The sequence below is a fragment of the Crocodylus siamensis genome, chromosome 1 (assembly GCF_052110815.1).
Source record: "Crocodylus siamensis isolate JL-2025a chromosome 1, ASM5211081v1, whole genome shotgun sequence".
Classification (NCBI taxonomy): Eukaryota; Metazoa; Chordata; order Crocodylia; family Crocodylidae; genus Crocodylus; species Crocodylus siamensis.
Window position 1 is genome coordinate 379,249,379 of NC_143395.1, and position 22,596 is coordinate 379,271,974.

Sequence of the window (22,596 nt, forward strand, 5' to 3'; positions counted from 1 at the left end):
ACTCTAATTAAAGCGCCTCCCCCCAAGCCCGCCACTCCCTGAGCACATCTATAAACACCCATAGATTTTTTTTAAAGTTCTTCTTAACATATCTAACATTTCAGAGTGACTTTACAAACATGGCTGAATGTAATTACAAACATAATACGGACACGGTCTCTCTTCTCTCTATTGTGATTTCATGGATTTGCACCATCCTATCATAACCCTGTCTCCCCTGTTTTGAGGACTGAATCTCTGATTCAAGTTTTTGGGATACAAGGGGTACTGAGGCTTGGTGTCATACAATCAACCGCTGCATGGTATGTCACACAGAATCGTTTAACACTTGAACTGCTTATGGGGTTCACACGCTTCCTTATTCATTTATTCAGGCTTTTTTATTGAAGCATCTGAACACCTTACAAAAAGAACATTCTCCCAAATGACCAGCAAACTCAACTGCTCATTAGTTCTCTGGATCCCTGTCGGTTTTCATTTCTTCTCCTCCACTGCCCACTTGCCATTGCTGCTGGCTTTATTTTGACCGGGAGGAAGGTAAACTAAAGAAGTGTATTTTGCATTTGACAGTCATATGGTTCCTACTACTTATGCTTTAGATTCTACCCTGTTTTATTTGTACCTCTGGAAGCACAGAGATGTTTTCCCTCTCATAGCATCTCTCTTTGGTTAGGCCAGTTTTCTGAGCAATATTTATCGTTATATTTCCGAACAATGCTTACTTTAATGGACTAGGCAGGAAAAGAAAGTTTGAACTCATTTTTGCTGTCACTGCCCTTGAACTATGAGATTTCTAAGAGACAGAATAACAGTAATTTGCCTGTAAAATGAATACAAAGTAAAAAAGAATAATCAAGCAGAAATAGTTATTCCATAAAAGCGCAGGCATGTATGACAAAGCATCATTCTGCTGCTGAATAATTTCAATATATTTCCTGTTTCCATTTAAACATGCACAATTTTCATTGGTTCTCATGGCAGTCTTTCATGAAAGTCTCTTATATCTTCACTGCACAGTTAAACTGAGTTAATTCCACTTGAGTTACTCCTCTCAAATCAGAGTAGCTTGAATGAGAGTGGCCACAGTATAAATAAAGGAGTGCCAAACACATACCTTGTCGTCCAGATCTTGACCTAGTGGCAGTGGAGCCAACAGCAGAGTTGGAAGGGCTGGCAGCTGTGGAGGTGGCAGTAGGGCAAGTGATAGCTTCAGTGGCACAAGTGGTGGCAGGCCAAATGGCTTTGGGATATGAGGGGCTGTGTTGACACAGCTCTTGCTCACTTCCCTGCCACTGATGGCCATGTCTAACGGCACCTTGTAGCCCTGGATTCTTTAGCAGGCTAGTCCCACCCTTGAATTCCCTGGCTCACTAGCACCTCCATGGGCCAGAGATAGGGGCAGATTTCTGTGGGGGAGGTTCACTGGTATATTTGCAGTCCCCTTTGATTCCTGGTTCACCCAATGTTTAAAACCAAATGCCTGGGAGGAGCAGCAGCATTTCTAGTCAGGCAGTACTGAGGAAGTCAGTTACCTTTATGGCTCATTATAATCTATTTGATGCTTTCTAAACTCCGAATTCCACAAGTGTTAACTATCCTCTCTTCTTTTTAATGCCCTTGATGTTCTACCAATCAAGCTAGCCTTGTTCTGCCATGCTCCTGTTAGCTGCTCCTGGTAAGGAAGCTCCTATTTCACAGCCCTGCAGACTGCTTTTAACTCATTCTAATGAAGCTATATTTGTTTTTGTTTCAATCTTAAACTAAATAATACAGCCCTAGGCCCCTAGCATATTAGTAAAGCTTCTAGTTTATTTTTAATTGGAGAAAAATATGTATTATTTTATATGTGATGATGCACTTTCTCATCTGCACCCTCCTTTTTAAAATTTTAGATCTGCCCATGACCAGAGGAAATGGATCCACAGGCTGGATATGACCCTGGGCCTTATGTTTGATACCCCGGCTGTCCAAGAACATTGGTACAGCAGTCGCTCACGTGAGGTGTTCCAACATGGGCACACACGTTCCATGGTTCTCAAACTGCACTAGGTAAAAGACTCTATGAACTGCTTTCTATTGAATCATAGAGGAACTTACCTGTTCTTTTTGAACCCGTGAAGAGAGGTGTATGGAGGCACTTAAGAGGGATTACCCTACATCTGCCCTGTAGAGTGGATATACTAGCAGTTGATGAGTTTTGCTCATTTGAGCTTTAAATATATCCCCTGATGGGCAAGCCAGATTGAGTTAATGGGCATTTTGTGTGGATGGGAGTTGAATTAGGAGCAAAATTTATCTGTAACTCAACTCAGAGTGCAGGAAAATCAAATGTGCTTGTAAGCCCAAAAGATGTAAGGGTGAAAAACTATTTATTTGCCACTTCTGAATATTTCCTCTTGAATGTCTAACTGCATATTCATAGAGATTCAAGGTAAAAACAAATAGTGCCTCAAAAATCATATATGACAATTACCCTATTGCAGACAGACAGCCCACATTTTTTCTTTGTAGTCAAAGCCACAAAGATTGTCTCCAGATGCACATTTCTCAAAGCTCAAAACGCTTAGAGCTAAAGTTTTAATCAAAATAGTAACTGGTAATATATGGGATAGATGTTAATCAGTTTTCTAGTGTGTTCCTCAAACAAGCTCTCTTAGGACAATATATTTTATTGGAATTGAAGGATGTGTCACAATATTTCTGTTCAAATGTTCTCCTTTTTTATCTTTTGCATGTTGTCAAGTAAGCAAAAATGAAAGAGGTCCAATCATGCACAAAATCATGCATAACACAGTGAAACTTAATTAAATGTACTGCTTTCTGAGACTTGTAGCAAAGCAATCAGTTTGTGTCATCAAAACAATTTGCATAACAATGTGTTTCTATTGTTGCTGTCCCATGCTAGAAACGTTTTTTCTAACTGCCTGGATCACTGTGCAGCAGCAGCAATGGGAGCCTATTTGCATTAATTAAAGGTGATCTATACTCTGTAGCCCAGTATACCTGACAAGCAGATTTACTGAAATGCCAGTAATATAATCTCCTTTGAACTTACCTTTCTTTTTTCCACGAGAATTCACTGCACAGGTGGTCCTTTTTCAGGTAGACATAACACATAAAAGGCTTCACATGATGCTGGCTGGCTATTTTCTCTCCTTAATACATTTGGATGTGTTTCTTTACAAATTAAATTCCTATTTATATCTAATTATAATGATGTACATTTCTAAACTGAATGCATATTTAAAAAAAAATTTGCTAGCCCATTTCCATTTAAATGAGTACCAAATCTTTTTTCAAGACTCTTTCTTCCCTGCTACATTTTTAAATAATGCTGTATACAATCTCTTGCAAGCAAAGGTTTTTTGTGATATTTTAGTGGATCAACTGTATATTTGGGAAAGCTACTGGACAAGCTTTTAGGCCTCAAATGTCCTTCCTCAAGCCAGGCACTTGCATTTCTCCTGCATGACATCTCTATTATGTGTATATATTTTAATAATGCCAACATAATATTTTGAGCAGCTGGGCTATTGTAATGGAGAAACACTGGAGTGGGGCTTAAATAAGGGCATGGACAGACAGAACAACTGTATTAATATTAAAGGATACAAAGGATCTGATGCAAATGTTATGTCTGTGTAATTCTGTAGCAATACAAGTATAGCAAAACTGCTCCAATTTTTACCTTGCTTAATTAAGGGTCAAAGACAACTTGTAGCACCACTGGATCATGCAGATGTGATGGGCTAGCTGGTAGTGATTTGGCCCAGGGGTTTTGAAAGTGTAAAAGATGATTGGAGGGCCTGGAATTCTCTTTCCTCACCAATCTAGTAGTGATTTGGCCCAGGGGTTTTGAAAGGGTAAGAAATGATTGGAGGGCTTGGGATTCCCTTTCCTCTTCAGTCAGGCCCTGGAGACTCCCCCTCCATGTCCCCTGATTGGCCCCATGGGTCACCTGGAGGGGGATAAAAGGGGCAGCACAGCTGACTTGGGGAGACCAGCAAGAGACCACAAGGAAGGAGTATCAAAGAGCTGGCAAGAGCTGGGCCAGTGGGGCGGAAGCAGTTGTCCCAGAAGAGCCTGAAGGAGTGGGACCTGGAGGCAGTAATTGGATCCTCAGCAGCACGGCGTGTGGCTGGCAGGAGAGGCTCCCTGCTGTGCTCCAGGATCCCCCTACGAGAGGCTGCAGTCAGCAGGAGAGGCTCCCCAGCTCCAGCAATAAGCTGAACAGTGACCTGAGAGGTTCCCAGCTCTGCTTCCAGCTTCTCCAACAAGAGGCCAGGAAGCTTGATGTGAGGCAGGGGTTCCTGGAGGGTTAAAACCCCAAGCAGCTTGGAGCAGCACCAGCACTGGTGGCTGTGTGGTAGAGTTTCTGCCTACCACCCACATGCGTGATATGAGTTAAAGTCCCAGCTGAGTCACGTAGAGGTGAGTGAAGTGACAGGGTGAAATTCTCATTGCAGTGGAAGGGGGTTATTGTGTTTTTCCCTCTTTTGCCCCTTCCAGGTACCTATGCCTTATATCTCTTGTTATTTGATGTTTTGTATTTTGTGTATTTTATATTTTGCCAACCGTTATTGTTTACTGTGCTGCTTGTGTTTTATACTTTGTTAAACCTGTCTTTTGTCAACTTGATGAATATGTCTACGAATGTGAATGCTTAACCTTTATTGAATCCCGCCCCCTCGGGGCATTGTAGTGTCCCTTATATCCCCTGGTTTATACATGTTATGTTCCCAATACTGTTTTTCTCATTAAAAGGTATATGGTTAAATCCCCATTGGTGATTTGGCTCTGCTTTATAGGGGAAGGAGGGTCCCTACACCTCCCACAGCGCTCGTGCACCTGCTCTGAACCCTTCAATTGAAGAGGGAGTATGTCTTGGAGTACCGCCCGGGTTACACAGACATAACAGTAACCATAATGACTGAAGTGTTTCTGGACAGCAGCTCCTTCTCCCCTGCTAAAGTAATTAAAATGAACATTTGTCCATCCATTTTTAGTATGTACCTAGTAGTAACTCCTACAGGGCTCAACCCTGCAATCACTTATACAAATAAAGTTACACACGTGTCTAAGTAATCCCTTCAGGGAGTGGAGCTATGCAGCCCCATCCCTAATCCACATGTAGGAAGGGCTCTCTAATATAGTGTCCCCACCATTACAGCAGAAAAATGTGGGGACACACTGAGGATCAGCATTCTTCACTAAAACTAAGCTTTTCTGCTGGTCCAGAGAAGGAACAGGCACATCATCTTCTCCAAGGCCCAGGAAAGGGACTGCAGCCATCCAGGTGGTGCAGCCTTCCCTATCCCATGGATCTTGCACAGTGAGCAGTCTCCTTTAAAAGGACTTGCAGAGGCAGCTGTGACCTATCACAATAAGGATTCAGAGCACCAAGAGCAGACATTCTGCCAGTGGACCCTGTAGCTTATTTTTGGAAGGGGTGTCTTGCAAGATAATGAGGAAGAAACCTCCATAAAAGGATGCTCATGGAGGCGTCCATGAGCTTTACTGCCATCCCTGGAATTTCAGTGCCCCCATGGATTCAGTGGTAGTATTCATGTGAGTGCCTGGTTCTGCTACTTGAGCCAGAAGCTGCATTTCCTGTTTGTCTTGTCTCACAAAAGTTTCACCAGTAATGTTACATTATCATCATTATCATTACTGTTACTATGACTACTGATGGGAAAATCATCCTGGCTTTTAAGGCTGATGTCAACTGAAGGCAAAAAGTGCTTCCTACTAGAGACATGAATTCCTCCTCAATATCAAAGTGTTAATCTTTCAGAAGATTGTCAGCCAGAGATAATGTTTACACTTAAACTAAGTCCATAAAAGCACCAAGGTGTGAGTTAAGTGGGACTGAGAAGCTTGAAGTGTGAAAATATGACCTGATTACTACAGAGGAGTTTAGTCCAGATTTTTTTCTCTGGTAGATTTACTCAACAATGGGCACATCTACACGAGATGCTTTGCTCAAGATTAGTCCAAATTACTGAGCAATAAGCATCACCATATACATGTGCAGATGCTTACTGCACAGTGATTTACTCTAATTTCGAGTAAATTTACTAACTGAAAATATACATAGCAAATTGACTTGCGATTAGTTACTGCGCAGTATGGCATGTGTAGACAGCAAGCTTGCTCCCAGTCAGCAGGGGGCAGGAGATTGCTCCCTGCCCCTGCGAGTTGCCCAGGTAGTGACAATGTCCCTCTGCCCCAGCAGCAGGGAGGTCCCAGCACCTGCCCCCTGATCACAATCATGGAGCTGGAGCTGGGGCTGGGAACAATCTGCCAGCCTGTTCCTAGCTCGAGCTCCATGATCACAGAGCAGGGGCTGGGCACCGTGTATAGGGACAATTTCCCATCCAGTTTGGAGCTGCCTGGGACCTGCCCCTGACCAGGACAGTTCCTGATCAGCCTGGGCTGTGTGGGGAAATCTGCATGCGCAGCCTGGAGGTGGCTGGAGATAGTCCTGTGTCAGGAGTCCCCAGCCAGTTCCAGGCTACATGTGCAGACTTCCCTGTCTAGGGCTGGCCCATACCCCAATTGAGTGACTGAGGCATGGGGCTTGGAAAGAGCTGCAGGGCCTTCCTTCTTCTTGGACCTTCCCCTCGAAGGTCCCAGTCCCCTGCCCTGATCCTCTGGTGGGGCAGCCCACCCAACCAGGGCTTGCTTCTAGCTGCCCCACCAGTGGATCAGGGCAGGGAAGTAGGACCTGCCTTTCACCTGCAGCTCTTTCCAAGTCCCCTGCCCCCTACTGGGTAGCCAGGATTGGGAGCTCCTTGCTGCTGGGGAGGGGGAGATCAATCTTCCAGCCCCCACCAAGAAACAGCTGTCTCCTGGCCCCTGCACCCTGCCAGCCCCTAGGCTTGCACCCAGGGGGAGCCTAGAGATCCCCCAAGCTGCTGCAGGGGGCTGGGTTTACCTTGCCATTCCTCTATCTTTTTTAACATAGCATTTTTTGATGTCCAATGATAAATGAGGGGAGCTTCAATGCCAATCCAAATTTGCCCACAGATCTGCTGGAGGGGGTGGGAGCAGCAAGTCTTCTGCATACCTGCTCATGTAGATGCCTGCCTGGTTGGTTTACTCTAGAGTATACCCACTGTGCAGTATTTGCATGTGTAGACATGCTCAGTACGAATTAAACCCAAACTGACTGCACAAAGAAGGTTGAGGTGGTAGGAAAACTCATTCTCACTGAGCAGCTGATATACTGGTGTATCTTACACTGAGGTATAGTTCCTCTTGACTTAAGTGCAGTAGTGTATTCATAAGCTGTTGCCAGAGCCACTGCTTCCACATGGCTACATAACCCAGTGATGAGCACTGTTCATCCACCCCTTTCCTTTTGCTGAATTCAGGGGCAGGGAAAATGACTGGGTAAACAGTGGTGGCATTCACCTCCTGGGATCCAAAGCCATGTGAAAGCAGTGGCTCTAGCAAGAGTCAACAACAACCAGCTGATGAGTTCAGAAAGCTCCCTGTACAGGTGGAGCACTGGTAGGAGCCCACACTGACCAGCAAGGAGCTCAGAGACCTCACTGGCCACAGCCCCCTCTCTCTTCTCTTGGATCTGCCCAGGTACTGGTCTTAGACAGTGCACCGTGTATCTGTTCTACTTTTCTGGTTTTATGACATGCAATTGCTACAACAAATGCTGACTGGCTTGGCACTTATCTCCCACTTGTTCAGGATCCTCAAATTAGGCATTCTCCCATTTATTCCCTGTGAGGGACCTGATACTCAGAGCTTGTCTATACCTAACACATAAAGAAAGATGATTGAGCTTCGCACAAAATACAACAGCCGTGGCCATCTTTGTTCAAAACATGTTTGGTAGCAGTGGTGCCCTCCTTGTTTTGCACAATAGTTCAGTGGCTAGAGTAGTGACTGAGGAAAAGGAAGACCTCTGTTCAAAGCTCTACTTACTCTGAGGGGATTCAAACCTCATTTCTAACATCCCAGAAGGTTCAGCTCTAGGGGAATGCTAAAGAAATGTAGAGTTGACTTATGTGCAGCCAACACTCCACAAAGATGGTGCTGTCCCTTCAGTTTTAAACCATGGTGGGAACACCAGACAGGGCCAGGGTCATATAGCCACAGACTCCTTGGACAGCCCTTTTCCTTCCTGGACAGATCTCATGGAGTCCCATTTGGATGCGAGTCACTCACCCTTTGACTCTCCAAAACTGTCAAGGGTCCCTAAGGCTACATATCTTAGCAGCCATATATTTATTAAAGGACTTGTTAGGGAGGGATGGACTTTCTTAAGTGAAGAATGTCTCTTGTAAACTCAGGTCCATGTCTAGCTTTTCTGGGACCAAGATGGAATCCATAACAGCTTGCTAGGAACTGTACTTCTGTCAGACACCAGAATCTAACAACACTATGTGATCTCTGTTCGCTGAACCTCTGCCTTCTCAAAGGTCCCATTCTACTATATGGATATTTAGCAAAGACCATCCATGAACTCGTTTTCCCCAAATCCTTAAACAATCTATGTTACCTGACTATCCCATCACTAATCCCCTACCTATGTAGCAGAATGTACAGACATTCGCTTGCTAACTTTTATGGAATATTTTAGAACAATATTATAAGCATTTTGATCCTCTTATTTCTAATGCTTTCTCTGCCTTCCCAGCTAACTGCAGACTACTGGACATCACTGCATCTTTGGCTTGGAGCACTGTTAAGGGCTCTTTCTGTGTTACTTCTAGAATGACGAGGCTGGCACGCTCTCCTGCCACCTCTCTTAGAGATGGCATTTATCATCTTTATGACATGCCAGTGTCAGTGTTCCAAAGTAGGGTGGATAGATTACTCTTTAATGACTTCTTCAAACATTTTGAACACTGGCTTTACCTTGCCATTCCTCTATCTTTTTTAACCTAGCATTTTTTGATGTCCAACGATAAATGAGGGGAGCTTCAATGCCAATCCAGATTTGCCCACAGCAGAATTCCAGCCAATCGTGGCCATTTTTCTTTCTACTTTGCAATGTCTCAACATGGCATAAGCACTGTCTCCCTTCTGTAAGGTGTTTTTTGAAGAATAGCCCTTTGAACTGACTTTTACACATAGCAACACTTTCCTCAGTCATGTTTAAAATATTAGACTTGGACACAATAGTGACAAGCATGAGGTATACAGTTTGGTTTGAATGGGTCCAGAAAGCCCCAAACCCTTCACTGCCCTTTCCTCCAAGCTGATCTTGTACATATTCCTTCAAATTTAATAAAGAATTTAATTTCACAAGAATTGTTTTGTGCTTCATCACTTAAGATATGGGAAGAACTGACAAGAAAATGTTTAAATAGACAGGATGAAGAGAAATGTCAGTAACATGTGAACATAAATATGGAGGGACTGCATTTTAAGATATTTTATACTGTATTAGGTATTATCAATGGCATCCACAGATTATAGCAAAAGAGGTAGGATTAGATGTATGGTAAAATATCTGTATTTATTATTGTCATTTTATTTCATCTTTTAGCTCCATCAAATATTTAGTACTGTGAGGATTTGAACACCGCTCTCATAAAACGAATTCACGATCTGTGCGCAGATGCAGCTGCTGCAGCTTTGCCACTTACAAAAATTAAATCAGACAACTTAACTGCGCATTAGGGGTGTGCAAAGTGGGCAGTATTTGATTGGATTTGGCCTGATTTGGGGGACAGTCATTTGATTTGCTGATTTGGATCACTGTCCTGATTCAATTTGGCCGAAACTGAACATTCGATTCTGATTCAGAGAATCATCGATTTGGCCATAGACACAGCTTTATATGTTTTTTCTAGGTACCTCAAGGTACCAGACACAGCTTGTGAACACTGAGATGGTAGGGCAGATGGAGCATCCCACAGGAGCATGGAGGGGTCCCCATGCACTCAGTGGTGAACCCCCCCACACCCTTCAGCTTGGCTATCAGCCACGAGGGGACCCTGGGCACCCCCCCAGACCCAGGAGGCACCAGTCGCCAAGTCGGGGGGCAGGGTTCCCCTGTGTGCTCCGCGGCAGTATTTCTGGTCCACTTCCAGGTCCACCGCCAAGCATGTGGGGGACCCCCCTGTGCTCCCATGGAACACTCTATCTGCCCCACCATCTCATCATTCACAAGCTGTGCCTGGTACCTTGACGTACATAGAAAAAAAGTATAAAGCTATGTCTATGGCTGAGCCATTGAATCTCTCTGAATCGAACTGGAGGCTTCTAATTCGATTTGGAGAGATTAATATGTCTCCTGATTCGATCTGGATTCGGAATCTCCTCCAAATTGAATCAGCAACCGAAGCTTTGCACAGCCATACTGCACATGTTCTCTTTTGTTTCTATATGTTACATATTATAACAACAGTATACAATGCCTGACAACTGTCCCTGTTTGGCAGGAGCTATCTTTGCCTTGCTGCAACCATTTTTTTTTTTTAGTTTGCATATCTACTTGCTTTAAAAGTAGAGACGAAGGAAGGTATATCTTACCTGAACTGCTCAGTATTGTCTAATTCAATGATAGTGGCTTTAACCCACTGTGGTGTCTCATCTTTGCTGGTGTAAAAATTCTGGGAGGCGCCAGTCATGGCTCCCTTGTCTGGTGGGATGAAGGAGGCCACTGTGGACAGCTGTGTAAAACAACTTCAGAGCCATTCTGAACTATGCCCTGGTAGCAATGACTCTAATAGGTCATTCACGAGTCAGAATGCCACACATTCCAGACAAATTCTTTTGTCTCTGCCTGCTCTGACTCTTCTACTGTGGGGGCTTGCATAAGGGATGCCCACACAGTCTTTATGACACTCAAGGATTCTCTCTTCACAATAGAAATCCATAGTTGGCTGTTTGTGGTGGGTGTATGGTAGGGGTGTGCAAAGTGGGCCCTATTCAATTCAGATTTGGCCCAAATCAGGAATTGATTCAATTAGTTGATTCGGATCACTGTCCCTGATTATATTCGGCCAAATCCAAATCTGAAGATTCAGTGCTGATTCGGAGAATCAGCAATTCAGACATAGACACAGCTTTAAAAAAATTTTCTACATACCTCGAGGGGCTATGTAGACCCCAGGTCTCCCCTCCCCCCCAACCCAGGAGGCACTAGTTGCTGAGCCGGTGGGGCACAGGGTCCCCCCCCAGCACACTCTCCAGTGGACCCAGAAGCAGACTAGAAGTGCTTCTGGTCCACTTCTGGGTCTGCTGCTGAGCACGCTGGGGACCCCCTGCACTTGTGTGGGACACTCCATGAACCCCAGCATTGCAGCATTCATGAGCCGCCTGCTACCTAGAGGTATGTAGAAAAAACATTTAAAGCTGTATCTATGTCCAAATCGCTGAATCTTTCTGAATTCAGAGAGATTCGGATCCGATTCAGAGAGATTAAAGGGTCCTCCAGTTTGATACAGATTTGCAGATTTGGCCACCAAATCAGGCCAAATCTCTGCCGAATTGAATCAGAGACCAAAGTTTCGCACAGCCCTAGTGTATGCTCCCTTTGCACTCCTGGCGCTGCACAGAAAGGCCAAAGTTGGACTTGGATGTATGATCTGTCTGTGTGTGCATATAGCATACTAACAGTGATCATTGGATAAAGTGTTGACAACAGTTTAGAAGAGGAAAGAGAACACAGGCCAAAATTATAAGAGTATGTTAGATTGTTGTTCATCAGAAGCTTCAACATTGTGATATGCTGTATAAACAATCCAAACACCAGGGCTAGGGACAAAAGTTACACATAAACCGGTATAAGTGATTGGAAACTGGTTTGAATCTACAACACAACAGAAGTTCAGTGCACATAAACTGCTTTCAAAATGGTGTAAACAAGTTTAAGATAACCAGTTTAGGCCATGCTGGATGGATGTAGCATCAGACTAAACTGATTCAGTTTAAATCAATTTACTGAACTTCTGTCCCAGATCCCCTCCAAATTCAAGTTAATTCACAGTCCTTAGCATCCCAGGATGATTTGCACCTCCCATGCAAATCCACCCTTGCAGGGTGGGTGGGTTAACTTTGACCCAAGCGGTCTGCTCCAGCCAAGCAGGGAGGCATGCTCTAGCACCCCCTGGCTTCTGGCCTGAGCCACTATAGGCATGTGACTACATTTCTGGAATTAAAAGAGAAAGTCTGTTCACTTGCTTATTGGTTCAATTTACACAGTTTAGACTAACCTGTGAAGACTGAGTTGATTCAGCGTCAGGATTTTTAACTGTCCACACCTAGCTCAGGGGTCATCACCGGATAACACAAAGAGGGAACTGTACCCTCTGAGTGAGACCACACTAAGATGATTAATTCATTCAGGGATCTAATAATAAAATAATGAGGTAGCAAGACAAAACAATGAAACAAACATTTTTTTTTTGCTGGGAAAAACTTTTCAATCAATCCCAAGGTTTATAGTGGCCCTGTGTTTTCTGAGCTACTTCTCCAGAGGTACAAAAAACTAGCAAGAGCTCTAGTCTTTCATTTACAAAAAGAAGTAAAATATCCAGTAAAAGCCAACTCTAAGGTCCAAAAGAGTCATTTTTCTTTTTATAATACTCCAGTAAATCACAGAGAAAGGGACAAATCACCTTCATGCTGCCTACCAGATAAATCTCTAGATGTCCTTGCACTTGAATATTTCCATAGGGGCTACCAGCACGTCCATATTTTCCCCTGAAATAAGACATATTAAGGGCTATATCCTCATGCCAGAAAGATCTACATGAGGATCTTTCACATTTCTGTAAATTAAAGACTGGCATCGGGGTTGTAATTTCACTTCTAAACTCCTCTAACAGGGCTATTGATGTAAGGTCTTTCACCTGCCACACTTTCCAGGCATGGGAACCTGGTTTAATCAAGAGAGATCCCACTAGCCAGGGCTAGACCCTGATGACTGCAAATCAGAGCTGCATGACAAATTGATTTTCTCTTTTAGTGGTTGAACCAAGATAAATAAAATAATATGAAAAAAAGATCTTGGGTTGAAAAATTGAGAACATGGTTTGAGCTTGGCCACAACATTGCACTTGTCTTACAATTAAATATTTTGCTTCATTCTGGTATTATTTAATACTGTTTCTTTTTATTGCAATTAAATTATTTTTAATTTAATTAAAATTAATTGTATGCACATTAGTTTGTCTCAGACTGAAAATGTTTAGTTGAAAAAATGACAAATGGAACATTTATCCTCTTATGATTTGTTTTCATTTCATTTGCTTTTTTATCAGTCTCTACAAGAGCAGTGCCCTCATCTCTCCTGCTTTCATGTATGGGACTCTAATTTTAGTAACATTCTCTACTTTAGGGGCTTTTAGCAGAAAACCTGTGTGGCCATCATGGGTAATATCTAGCACATCTAAATTATTCTGTCATTAAAGAGAGAGCTCAACCAAATCACGGCACTAGAGAAAACTACAAAGTGGGGCAAAAATACAATTTATTCTTTTATTTTGTGTAAAATGACAGTACCAGATCTCCAGGCTTAGGGATGGCATAAGCAAAGGCTACGAAAATAAGAGATGGGAGGACAAGAAAGACAGCAAGGCATCTTCTTCTTTTGATTTGAGACAGTAGGGAAACCAGTAAGGACTTTAACCCTGCTCCTACAGCACAATGTGATGGGTGCCAGCAAGGAAAAACAGGAGCTAAGTGAAATGCAGGAATACCTGCATCTCTTCCATTTTCTATTTAGTATAAGCAATATTGATCCATTTAAAAATATCTTGACTTTGGAGAAGAACTATTGTACAACTGTCTGTACAATAAATGCAGGTGCAGTTTAAGTGGTGTAGCTTCCTATTAGTTGCATTACATCATAAATATATACGTTATCCTAAGGATGTTTAACTGGCTGAAAACCTAAATTCACTCTTAGTTCTAAGAAAACCACCTGAGATAAAGATGCTGAAAACTCTGAGCCTATTCTTTCAGTACATTTGTTCACTATTATGAGGTTAGGGTTACTCTAATTCATCAATATCTTTACAAAGGCTTGGATTATTTTCATCCTGAAAATTACAAAATATGAGCCAGATATCGCTAATCTTTACTCTGACAGGCTGTTTCCTTAGGGTGTGAATACACATAACAACTGAACCGTACCTAGATGTCACTGACTGGGAAATGGTTCATAATCCACAATAGTTATAGTCATGGGTACAGTGCTCTAGGATGCCAGCTAAAGCAGTCACCGTTTAGGGCCTGAAGTGCTGTGGGTCTGACACCATGAAGTGGGAGCTAGAGACCAACCCAGCATGCCTGGCAGAGAGTGAGTTGTGACAGAAGCGCTTGCGCCCATGCTTTAGAGGTTCCAGGGGGTAGGTAACCTGTGGCTCGGGATGCTGACACTTTTCTGCTTGCCCTTTTCAAACAAACACAAATTCAATAAAGTTCAGTAGCCTGCACTTAACCAAACTCTGTAGTGTGCTTGCCTGATTTGGGGTGTCTGGTGGTGGAGTGGGGAGGAGGAGGAGGGAAGAGAATGCCTGGGCCTATATTTTTGGTATCCCAGGGGCGGGGATGCGTGAAGAGGGGTCCTGGTTGACTAAGGGGTAAGGACACCGCTGTTGTTAGAAAGAGCTTTTATGGGATAAGCAATGCAAGGAAGCTCATTGATAAAATGTGCCAACAAAGGGGAAAAGAAGAAAAAAGAGGCAGTAGGATTCTTGCCATAGAGCGGCCAGTTGCAGTAAAGGTTGGAGGGTGGCTTAGAAATGAAGCAGCATACGATGCCGGTTGGAGGGTGGCTTAGAAATGAAGCAGCATACGATGCCTGAAGGACCAACAAGACCGGTGTCACGGAACGCTTGGCTTGCACGGGTATCATTGACCCTGGTGCACAGTGTACCTGTTCAAAGGAGTACTTGATTTCTAGGTAGATGTTTGAACCTTTAGGCTAAGTACAGAGGTTCAAAAAGCCCAAGGCAGAATTGATTCAATCTTTGCAGGATTGTCTAAGCTGCGTAGATTGGACTGATAGCAAACTGAACTGACATTCAGCGTTCTGGTGGCCAAAGTAGGCAGAACCCCGCACTGGCCCAAGCCAAGAGCCTGGGGGTGCTCACGCCAGACAGACAGACACTGCCAAAGGCTGCTGAACCCAGCTGATTGGCAGCCCATGCCTGCTTGACTGCTGGAAAGCCCTAGCCCTGAGCCCTTGCCAGCCACCAGCCTCCCCAAGAAGCTGGGAGAATGCACCTCCTGGCCTGGCACCAGCCCCACCCCCCAGTGGGGGACTGTATGCCAAAGGGTGAAGCCCCTGTAGGAGAGCTTTTTCCTTGCCCACAGCCCAGCATGATCTTACCTTAGCCTTGCAAAGGGCCAGTAGCTGGCAAAGGAGCATGGTGTAGGCTTTCCCAGCCCAGCTTGCTAGGCTGTGGGCAGGAGAAAGACTCCCCCATGGGGGCTTCCCTTACCATGCCATGCAGACCCCTTCCGGGGGGAGAGGGAAAGTACCAGGCCAGGGCAGGAGGTGTTTCCCCCCACTGTCCCCAGCCCCCCAACTCTCAGAGAGGCCAGCAGCTGGCAAGGGTGCAGAGCTGGGGCCTTCCCAGTCCAGCTCACTGGACTGTAAGTGGGGGGAAAGCCCCTCTGTGTGACCTTCCTCTTCTCCCCCTCCCCCCAACAATGTGCAGACCCTTGCTGGGAGGCGGCTGGTGCCAGGCTGGGGCTGCATTCCCCCTCCCCCTTTTGCCCCCCACCTCTCAGACAGGCTGGTGAGGGCATGGGGCTGGGGCTCTCTCAGCCTGGCTTACTGTGCTGCAAGAAGCAGAAAAGCACCCCCTGCAGGGACTTCTCCTGGTGCCATGAAGACCCCTGCTGCTGGGGGCCAGTGCTGTGGGGGTGAATTCCTCCCTCCCCTACCTGTCAGAGAGGCCGGTGGCTAATAAGGAGATAGGGCTGGGGCTTTTCCAGCTTGGGGGCTTGCTGGGTTTAGGGAGTTTCCTCCCCTACACTGTGGAGACCCAGACTGGGTAGCCCGGGGCTCCCCTGTCCCCCATTCCACCAGCTGACAGGCAGAGGCAGGATGCAGGCTAGGGAGCAGAGGCCTTACTGCCTCAATGCTGTGACAGCTGCAGAAGGGGCTGGTCCTGTTCTACTGGAGCAGACAGCACAGCCCAGGGTCCAATGCACCCTGGGATGTTGGAGGACTGTGAGGTAACTTGAGTCAGGAGGGGATCTGGGACACAAGTTCAAAAGACTGATATAACCTAAATCAGTCAAATGTGATACTATATCTGAGCAGGCTTATTGTAAACTAGGTTCAGTTATTTTTGAAGCAGTTTATGTGCACTGAACTTCTGTTATAGCGCAGGTTTAAATAGATTTCCAATCACTTATACTGGTTTATGTGTAGCTTCTGTCCCTAGCTGTAAGCAGCTTTTAAACTGATTTAACAAGCTTGTACATTTGTCCACTTCTGGTTTAAACCACTTTTAAACCAGTTTTAGTGTCACATGTGGCCATACCCACTGTCTCATGAGTAATAAGAACTCCTCAGAGAAAGGGATTTCATGTCAGTCTGTGTGCTGAGCTGTTTAAAGAAACATGAGAAAAGAAGCATTCATCTAAAAATTGTTTTGTCTATTGCAACTTAGTGTGAAAAAAAATTAAATAAGCAATGAGTTAAGTAAAATAAAAACCAACTGGAAGCAAGTGAAAACGTTCGTTGTGAAAATATATTTCCTCCTCTTCACTTTCAAGGTTTCTATCTCCTTTTAGGGCCAGATTTTAAAGATGTTATTTTGGTTTAGAATTCCCATTACTTTCAGCAGGTCAAAGTCCTGTTCTCAGCCTTGGAAATTAATCATAAGGCCTGATCCCAGGAAGCAATATTCCAGTAACATGACTGCATGTACCTAAAGCAATTCTTATCAATTTCTTCTGTAACCATATTAAAGCTTTCAAGTTTAGAAAAAACAGAAGCAGTTTAAATTTCACTGTAACTCATGGATTGGCAGATTGATGCTCCATCACAGCCAAGACTTCAGTAGAGACACTTAAGTCTTTTCCTTATTGTTTTTAAAGTGGTAGCTAATTCCTTCTTCAAGTGTTTTGATTCATGATTAAAAATTTAATTCACTTTCATATTTAAGGGAAATTAACTTTAAGAATATGCACTGCTTGCACAAGGGCACTAAAAAATTCAAATAAAGGCCTTGAGACTCTGCCTATTTGCTTTCCACTAATGAAATTCTTCTGGACTGAGGCTAGTACATTCATCATCACTGATTTGAAAATGCACCTATTATGTGCTACGTGCTTTACAGGCATAAAACACACAAGCCTTACCAATCACAGACAATATTTAAATACAAAGCAGAGGAGGGAGACAGCATGACTTAGAGGTCTCAGCTCTTTTTAACAAATACTCCTTTAAACAGAGGACTATGAGTACTTTGATCTGCAGCAGTGACTCTTAGTCAGGGTTTTCACAGACCCCTGGAGTGCCATGAGACCCTTTTAAGGGTGCCATAGGATGCTGCACAATAGCACTGTTAGGTGTGCAAACACCTGCACAAGTTTCACAAGATAAACACAGAAATTTTAAAGAGAAATCCATAATGACAAAAATATTCTGACCTGCTGTGGTCTTTCTGAGTTCTTTGCAATAGAAGAATAATTGCTTTATTATTTTTCCATAGTCCAAAAAGTGAGCGAGAGAGCTAAGAGCTGGCATTTTTCAGGGGTGCTTTGAGTCTAACAAAGTTGAGAACCACTGGTTTACAGGATAGCAGGGATTATTTTAGGCATGTTTGAAGATGTGTCTTCATGGATTTGAAAGACAGTTTAGATAAGGATTTGAAATCAGTTCTTTATTACCTCATTTGCTTGTCTCCTTTCCCCTTCTTCAAGTGAAAATGCTGTTATTTCCTGAGCTTGGAATCCTGTCATCCTTGAAAGTAGCTCTAACAATGTATTCTCTTCTAAAAGGATAGTTTGACCCTCTAGACTAATGTCATGCTTTCAGAAGTTTGTTTTATGGGACTCAATATACACACAAAAGCTATGACATGAACAGCCGGGAGCACTAAATGCCTTGAACTCCAGACATTCTTCACAGTTTGCAAAATGAACATAGACCTGGGTCTTTGACTGTGCTTTAAACAGACCATGGCAAACAGAATCAAAATCAGATCTGTTTTGGTAATGTACCCAAGAATCACATGAAAATTAACTGTGTAAGTAATAAAGCAGTGTGGCAATAATATTCATAAGTTACTTGACTAATGCAGATGGTTACTCTCGAATGCAGGCTTGAAAAACTTACCAGCAGGTGCTGTGGTAGTTTTTGGCGCTGGAAGTAAACTCCTGCGGGGAGTTGCTGTGCTGCTCAATCCCTGCAGTGTAGTTCGACTGGTCCCCTTGGGGATGTCTTTAGATGGTGCAGCTGCCTTAGGAGTAGTTTGCTCTTCATTTCCAAAGCTTGAACCTGCAGGAGGTCAAAACTGCACTCATTATAAGCTCATAAAAAATGTATGCAAACTATAGTCTCTGCACTAAATTCATATTTGCAATTATAATGTCTAATGCAAGCATATTTTCCCTTAACTCAGTTGGGCTCCATTACACAGATTTTTTTCCTAGTGCAACTGGGAGTTCCCAATAACTCACTTAGATATCAAACTTTTCCCACCTAAGTCTTAGCTGCTGATCTGGCCTGAATCTGATAACACTTAAGACTTATGGCAAGATTGAGAGAGTCACATGAGGCACCTGAAATGGTATTTATTTAATTTTAGATGTTTAAATCAGAAAAAGCAGGAGATCCCAGCTCCAGCAGCTCCAAAGTGGATTAGGTGCCTATATTAATTAATTTATAGAGTCTCATCCATGCACAGAAATGCCCCACTCTGAGCAGTGGGTGTCACCTGCCTGTCATGATTTAGATATGAGGAACAGCAGTGCCTGAATTCTGCCTGTGTCTCCCAAGGGTCCTGACTGGTTGGGTGCGCTTCGAGTACCATGACCTCACATCAGTAGTATTGAATCAAGCACGAAGCAAAGCAGCTATAATCACTTCAATTAAAAAATACAGGGAGAGGTGAGGCAGTTGTGGTGTGGCTGCCCATCTCTAATTGTTAGAGCACTTGCCCAGAAAAAGGGGAGCCCTGGGCACTAGTCCCTCCTCAGCCTGAAATGGTTCAAACCAGGGATGACCAACCCCCAGGCCACAGTCTAGGTCAGGCTCCTGGTGCTGTCGTTCAGCCCACTGTGCTCCCCACAGGTCCAAACATTTAGTGGCAGGGGAATGTGGCACTAGCCTGCTGCCAAATTTCCAGATACATGGGGTACCCTGCAAACCAGATAGTATAGCCCTGCATGCTGATTTGGGTGTGCAGGGTGGTACAGGGCCCAATCCCAGTGCTGTAGGGTGGTGAAGAGCCTGATCTCAGCATGGCCTGCTGGGCCAAAAGTATGGCCACCACTAGTTCAGACCAACATCTGAGCTAAGACTGGGGAGACCTGGGTTCTGGTCATCACTCTCAGGATTATGCTGGATGTCCAGGGATCTAGCCCTCACACAGACTCTTCTATAGCTTGATGATTATGGCACTCTCATAGGATGCTGAAGAAGACCTAGAGACCAGTTCTCAGCCTTGCAGGGTGAGTTCTCTAACCTAGATTACTATCCAAAATCTGGGCAGAAGTAGCCTCCCCCTTCCACAGGATTTTAAGAAGAGTGAGCCTTGCTCATATAGGCATTATCCTCGGACGATGAATCTGAACTCCAGATCCTGACTGGGTGGAAGCACCGAAGCTCCAGAGAGAGGCAGGAACTCAGATACACCCCTGGGTCAGCATTTCCTATTGACTATGTGCTGACAGCTCTCTGCTCAGTGTGCTGTTTGGAAGTGCTTAGCTCTCCTTATTGACTATACAGAAAACATAGTTGCCAGACTCCATTTCCTTGCATCCTTGCCATAGGGGGCCAGGCATTTATCTTACAATCATTACAACACCTCAGGTATCTTTTTGGATATCACCTTGAGTTTTAATTACTGTTGTGGGAATTATCCTGGTAGTAAACACAGCACCCAGTAATCAGTGTTTGTAGGATTTGACTGTTGGGCAAGACATGAGCTCCCTGACCCAGTAATAGTTTATTGCAATCAGTTCTTCTGATAAGATATACAAAATGTGAATAATATGAAAAGAAAAAATCTGCCTTAATCAGCACATCTATTTCAATCATGTTCTCATGCTAAATCTAAGGTTTCCACGGTTTCCATTTTATGCTGACCTTTTTCAAAACCCTTTATATCTTCACTTGCTTTTCTGCATTTGCCACCTAAGGAATTATCCTATCTTATGCTCCTTGCAGATATAAGGAAATCAATTTCTCCCTACATATAAAAAAGCCAAGTTGACGTGTCTTCTTATCTATTAAACAGAAAGCCTAAGTGGAGTGAGAGATTACAGCATGTTTGGACTTGAACAGATGCAGAAGGATGAAAATTTGCTTGAAAAATGAGCACAGACAGTGTCAAGAAGTATATAGAATTCCACAGAAAGACTATGATTTTTATTTTCATTATTTTAAAGAGATAGGAATACAATACTATTTAGGCACTGCCTGCAGGGAAATGATAACATTATTAAAATAACTGGCATAGCAAACTCTTCAGGTTATTTTTAAAGATTTAAGCTTCTTAACCATGCATCTGAAGGGAGGCTTTTTTTGCCTTTCTTTCTGAAAATCTAAGAGTCTTTTATATTAAGGTGAAAGCTTTAAAAAGAAAAGCACCTTTTCTGGTTAAAGAGCCTTGCAGGCTGCTGTCTCTTTAAGGCAGCTTGCGTGCAGGTCTTAATGTGAAGCATTGTGCCTAAAGTCTACATGGATTTCTACAACTACATTTGACCTTTACTCAAATAATAAGCTACATGAAAAATTCAAACAATTTACTGTGCTCTGGGTGGAAGCAGAAAACCACAAGCATGTATCATTCTAACACTGTTCTGCACAGAATACCCCCTGAAACATTATATGGTTGTTTTGTTTCAAAATTACCAGAATTTCTCATGGGCTTTAAAAGATTATACACTGAATTCTTTACTAACAAACCTCTACTCGCTTTCAGTAGAATTACACCAGCAAAAAAAACCCTGGTTCTATCTGTGTAATCTGTACTGCAATGCTGCATGTTAAAATCTTTCTTGGATGCTAGGAATAATTTATAGGGCATGTGCTCATTTAAATTCATTAGCTACATGCTGCTCAAATTATTTACTGTTCTTTGAAATGTGCTCACTTAGCTACTATGGACAGCATGCTTACAGTCAAGGAAAAAAGGGATTTTGGCTATTTGTTTAAAGTTCAAATTATAGGAGTAGTTGCCTTCAAGAGGAAATATTACTTATTATTTATGGAAAAATACAGTTCAAATGTCTGTATATTGAAGCCTCATATGCCTATCTTTTATTCTCTTAGGTAAAATTTATTATACAGAGAACATTTCAATTTAGCAATCTGGCTAGCTTCCAGCATGGAAGCAGTTCTTCTGTTTGAAGTATGAGGTGTCAAGGGAAGTTATATAATCTCTTTTGAGAGATATCTTGCATTACAAAAGAAAATCTTTTCAAGTTCTTTAGTATGAAGTGCAGTTGGCAACAAATACTCTTGCCCTTTGAAACACAGCAGAAGCAGTCCAGTAATTAAAGAATGATTATCAGCTGAATGGCAAGCTAAAATGCGACCTGATCATAGATCAAGTACTTGCAAATACCCAGTATGTGCTGAATGCCAGTGGACACATCCTATCACATATCCTGTGCATAGATAACAGAAGAAAAAAGGAACAATCCTTTCAGAAAGAGTGTTTTCAAAGTAATATTTCCTATTCATCTTTTTGTAAGATATGGAAAGGCTGAAAGAACATTAGGTCAAATATCAACGTTTATGAATACAAGAGATGCCAAACCAAGGCTAATGCTAAACTTAAGATAATCCACTTCATTTGCAGTTCTCCCAGGCATCTAGCATGAAGTGTGAGTACATCAAGATGTACCCCTCCTTTATAAGTATATGTAAATGCGTAAATTCCCAGTGCTGCTCCCACTGACAACACTGAAGCAAAGTCAGGCCACTTAAAGCAGAAGGACTAGTGATCCAACTTACTATGCACTCATGCACACAGTTCTAATATTCTAAAGCAGAGATTAAATGAAAAGTGAGAAAAGCCTCATTCCTCACCTCCTCAGAGGAAAATAATACTTTTATTTTAATTCCATTCAGTTACTTAGTCGTCTCTCAGGAAAATTACTGAAACTTGCTGACTTATCAATGACAATTTTCAGTCAATCATGAGATGTAGCTTTCACTTGCTGCCTACAGTGAGTGAATCAATAGTATTTGCTCTTCAAATCTGGATATTCCTTGGTGTAAAGAAACACCAAGATGTTCGGTGAATGAAGAACACAGTCCATATGAGCACAGTAGTATAACCTGTTTTTCCCCATCCCTCTTGACTATTTTTGCCCTCAGTTGTTCTTCCAGGTGTAAAACTGAGATTCTGATTTCTGCTGTGAAGTACCCAGTATATCTTTTGGTTGCTCCTCAGTAAATAAATAAGGTGGTATCTTTAA

General features: G+C 43.1%; 1 protein-coding gene across 1 annotated transcript in view; it reads right to left on the reverse strand.

The window, feature by feature from the left end:
* MTUS2 (microtubule associated scaffold protein 2) overlaps window positions 1–22,596 on the reverse strand; it is a 545,233-nt gene that overhangs the window by 127,966 nt on the left and 394,671 nt on the right. The window contains exon 6 of the mRNA XM_090028232.1: window positions 18,281–18,442. Coding sequence (XP_089884358.1) covers window positions 18,281–18,442 — 162 coding nt within the window. The remainder of the gene's footprint in view (window positions 1–18,280; window positions 18,443–22,596) is intronic.